Source organism: Gymnoscopelus braueri (assembly GCF_963280865.1).
Source record: "Gymnoscopelus braueri genome assembly, chromosome: 5".
Lineage (NCBI taxonomy): Eukaryota > Metazoa > Chordata > Actinopteri > Myctophiformes > Myctophidae > Gymnoscopelus > Gymnoscopelus braueri.
The window spans coordinates 57,613,291-57,618,290 of record NC_137606.1 but is presented as its reverse complement, the minus strand read 5'-3'; the positions used below and the strand labels follow the sequence as shown (position 1 = coordinate 57,618,290).

The 5,000-nt window shown below is 39.3% G+C and overlaps 1 protein-coding gene across 1 annotated transcript in view; it reads right to left on the bottom strand.

Moving 5' to 3' along the window:
• arhgef17 (Rho guanine nucleotide exchange factor (GEF) 17) overlaps positions 1 to 5,000 on the bottom strand; it is a 126,831-nt gene that overhangs the window by 30,723 nt on the left and 91,108 nt on the right. Inside the window, exon 15 of the mRNA XM_080429333.1 lies at positions 2,302 to 2,484. Within this exon, the coding sequence (XP_080285459.1) occupies positions 2,302 to 2,484 (183 nt within the window). The remainder of the gene's footprint in view (positions 1 to 2,301; positions 2,485 to 5,000) is intronic.

Genomic DNA, 5,000 nt, shown 5'->3' with positions numbered 1-5,000 from the left:
GTGGACATAGGAGTAGATCAGTGGTGTAAAGTAACTAAGTACATTTACTCAAGTACTGTACTTAAGTAACATTTTGAGGTATTTGTACTTTACTTGTGTATTTCCAATTTCCAACACTTTTACTTCTACTCCACTACATCTCAGAGGCAAATATTGTACTTTTACTCCACTACAATTATTTGAAAACATTAGTTACTAGTTACTTTTCAGATATAAACTATGATATAATGAAACATACATTAACCACTTCAGCCCTATTTTATACCTAGGCTATTTGAAAATAGCAGATCTACAAGCTCACAACGCGTCGCATCGCGACGCGTTGTAATTCTGGACTTTCACTTGTAACGGAGTATTTTTATATTGCAGTAATTGGTACTTTTACTTAAGTAAAGAATTTGAGTACTTTTTCCCCCACTGATCACGTACACGTGTTCTATCAACTCCAAACACATTGAAACATGGAAACATGAAGTCAAAGTGAAACTAGATAAAGTGCTCCTCGGAGCACAGGTCAGGTACGTTATTGTGGCCTCCAGGTGGCGCTATAACAGGCCAATGTGAAAAGGGTGCCATTTATTCTTAGGCCTTTCACGGCAATCGGACACTGCATTTATGATTTGAGACATTTTGTTCCAAAAATATGTTTTGCTAAATAAAACCTGCTGGTGGCGCTATAACAGGCCAGTGTGAAAAGAGTGGCATTTCTTCCTCGGTGCGTGTGAAGTTTCACGGAAATTTCACACTGCGTTCATGATTTGAGGCATTTTGTTAAAAACGGACCAATCCTGCAGACTTTAGAAGCCAAGGTTAGCCAATTAGGATGGAATATGAAATATCGGACAGATCCGATACTGTGTACCGATTCACATGGTTTTTGAACATTTTCAAGTGGCATTTTGTCCTCAGCCTAGTGGGAACGTCCGCCGCAAAATGTTACGCGGAAGCACAGTGAAACCCTCAGTGATTAGCAGCCATCAGGGGATCGATCACACTAGAGATACATATTCTGTGACTACTTGAAAAGGGAAGAAAATCTCAAAATCCTGCCAGTCTGGGCTTATTTCTTTTTGGCAGTGAATGAGTTAAGTTTGATTGATTGATTGAAATTTTCATTAGGCAAAAAGAATGTAAAACAGCACAGTTACATTTATAATTTTTTCAAATGGATTTTGGCACGTCTTTAAGTACATGTACTCAAAAACTGTACTTAAGTACAATTTTGAGGTATTTGCACTTGGCTCTCGAGTATTTCCAATTTCTAATACTTTTACTTCTACTCCAGTAACTCCACTATATCTCAGAGGCAAATATTTTACTTTTACTCCACTACAATTATTTGAAAAATTTGAAAGTTACTTTGTAGATTTCGATTATTATTATAAAACATACAGTAACCATGTGAAAATAGCAGATCTACAAGCGCAAGGCATTGTGAGCTTGTAGATCTGCTATTTTCCACCACTTGCGGCTGGTAGAGTGTGTTGTTGTTACTGTTGTTTTATAGTCGTTTAATTAATTATTGATAAAAATTGCGTGCATGTGACCCGCAGCGCATCCGCATCGTAATTTTTTTTAGCGCAATCATTTTTCTGTAATTTATTGATCGAAATTAACGCGATAAAGTCCCGGCCCTAATATATATATATATATATATATATATATATATATATATATATATATATATATATATATATATATATATATATATATATATATATATATATATATAAAAAATGGGAGGGGGGTCGTCTGGGAGACTGGTACTACCTCTTCTTTTGGCCTCCAGAAAGATGCGTTTTTAGGGCTGTTTTAAATGAGCCCAGCGAACTGCACTTTTTGAGGGATGGGGTTAGATTATTCCATACCTTGGTGGCCGTGCTGTAGAAGGAGAATTTGCCCATGTTTGTGTTATGGGTGGGTGGTACCAGATTGTTGTTTACGCTCCCTCTAGTTTTGTGACTGTGGGTGTCACTAACTTTTTGGAGGTATTTAGACAAGATATGCGGGTATAGGGGGCATTTCGGGCAAATCTGCATTTACAATTTTGAAGACCAGTCCCATTTTTAGTTGTTTAACCCTGTCTTCCACCCTGAGCCAGCCTAGGCTGGCTGTTTCTAAAAAGAAAAACGTGTTCCAATGGATCAAATGGACCAATGAGATTTAGACTTTTCAGGAGGTAACAGCTCTATAACTCACTGATTGGACGAGCAGGTAACAAGCTCTAACTCACCGATTGGACGAGCAGGTAACAAGCTCTAACTCACCGATTGGACGAGCAGGTAACAAGCTCTAACTCACCGATTGGATGAGCAGGTGGCCCACGGTCTGCCTGTCGTGCCATTGGCTGACGCAGCCGCTGACCTGCTCCAGGAAGTTCTCGTGGTGCTCCAGGATCTCGGGGATCTGGTAGAAGATCTCGTCCACCAGGGAGGGATCCACCAGAGCACACCCGTCTGGCTGCTTCAGAGGACGCATGTAGCCCTGCCCGGGGAGAAAGGTTCAAGGTTCAAGGTTTGTTGTAACTTATAACACATCTTATTTATTTCAAAAGAAATTTAAAAAAAACATTTTCATGAACTAATAACAAATTCTGACATTTTTCTAAATAATTGTATAAATAAATTGGTAAAATCTAAGGAATTCCATAGATTCTAAAACAAATGTTAAACACTTGCATGACTAAGCTATCAATATGACCGATTTTGAGAATTTAAAGTGGATTATCTTCTCTCATGAAGCTCTGAGAAAGTTCCCCTTTCATGACTTTTCCTAAATATTTGTTTCAAATCATCTCCGTTTTTTTTTCCTTCTGAAACGTATTATAAATATGAAATATATACCATATATACCATCCCAACCGTTATATTTTGGCTAAATTGACCGCTCTCCCCCTCTCTCCCCCAGGCAAGAGCAGTTGACACCTCTAGACCCCCCGCAGAGCGGCCCGTAGACGAGCAGACTCAGAGTCTATGTTGCCATGTCTGCTTATTATAAGCGACTTTGGGCTTGTTTTTCACGTCTTTCTATTATTATTATTATTATTATTATTATTATTATTATTATTATATAATTACATTATAATGGTAATAATAATATAGCTGCCCACGTGTTTTGTGCACAGTTTGCACACTGGGTTGTTTACAAGTTACTATAGTTCGCTTGCTGCTACTAGATTTATAGCAGCATTACAATTTTTTTATTAGGTCTTAGGTATTAGGTGCAAATTAGCCTCGGCTATAAACCCCATAATACAATGCAATGTTTTCCTTCATTTTGTGTTGTTTGTTTAATTCTGGACTTTGACTGACCTGTAACGAAGTAGCTACTAAATTGCACACATTTACATTATTCAAGGATGGATTTCAGTGCATTCCTCTGTAATGGCCGAAAGATTGGAACCTTTGTAGTAGTGTTATGTATGGAAGATGTCCTAACAGGTGCTAACGGTCCTCATGATGACATATAGGAGACACACAGAAAGGCACAATGTATGCAGTAACATTTTCATAGACCTGCCTGCTTTTTTCTCTCTCAAAATTTGGAGGCCCATTTTCCACTTTCCCTTTCACTGCAAAGCGGTGGAAAAAGATTGGATCTACAAGCATACAGCTTGTCACGCAGCAACTGTTTTATGCATGAAGATCAGATATTTTGCGCAGGATTGAGCACATTTGTGAGCAGGCCTGGTGTTTCAGGCATCAACTCGCGAGTTGAAAAACAGTAGAAACTAGCTAAATAACTTTTTTTTTGCTCTGATCTGATCAGCAGAAAGGATTATTCATTCATTTTCCTCCGTGTGTTTGATGACCCCCCCCCCCCCATTTTGAGCTATACCAACCTTTCAGCTAAACAGGCCGCTCGTTTCTATGGAAGTATTCCACTGTATTCCACAACGTGTAGCTAGGCATAGCCTCGTTAGCTCGTTGTGGCGAGTGTCTTGCCTGAACAGCTACACGACGTTGTGACGTCTTTGTTGAACTGCAACATGGCGTTTGCACTTTCTTCATTTACAGCCCGTGCATCGACATAAACGTTCAGATTTCAAATGTAAAATGCTTAACGCATGGCCACGGATGTTACAATTATGTACGGGCCCACATAAGTACCCGTATCTTCCGTATTGTTAAATAAAAAGCATTTTAATCCGATCGGTGGCCATTTTATCCATTTGCTTTCAACTACGCGACCGCATCGGTTGGGAGGCGTATTGCACTCTTGATACATTATAACTATTAAAAAATGGCTGCCGATCGGATTGAAATGCTTTTTATTGAACAATGCTGAAGATACGGGTACTTATACCCACCCGAAGTGAATTGTAACATGTGTGGCCATGGGGTAAGCACTTTATATTTGACATCTGAACGTTTACGTAGATGTACGGGCTGTAAATGAACAAAGTGCAAACGCCATGTTGCAGTTCAACAAAGACGTCACGACGTCGTGTAGCTGCTTATTTGCAGTGGTGGGAAGTAACTAAGTACATTTACTCAAGTACTGTACTTAAGCTCACAACGCGTCGCATCGCGACGTACATTGGCTATTTGAAAATTGCATGAAAAATGCATGCAAAAAGCATGCATTGTGAGCTTGTAGATCTGCTATTTTCAAATAAATTAACGTTAACGAAATCAACACTGCATGGAAGTAAAAATGAGATCCCCACATACACAAATCACAAATCATGATGACATATAGGAGACAGATAGAAATACACACTAGCCTACTGCCTACACTTTCATAGACCTGCCTGCTTATTTCTCTCTCAAAATTTGGCAACCCATTTTCAACTCTCAGCTTTTTAGAAGACAATGGAACCCCCCACTGTTTGGGGGAGAAAGTGTGAACTAGTCTGGAGAACAGAGGGAGACAGTGGCCAATAGGATAGCCTGATTTGGGGATCAAAATGATCTTTTTTCAGGCTTGGTGGAGGAGAATGAAACCTCAGTCATGCGAGTGTTAAGAAGAAGTGAGAATAGCCGATCTACAAGCTCACA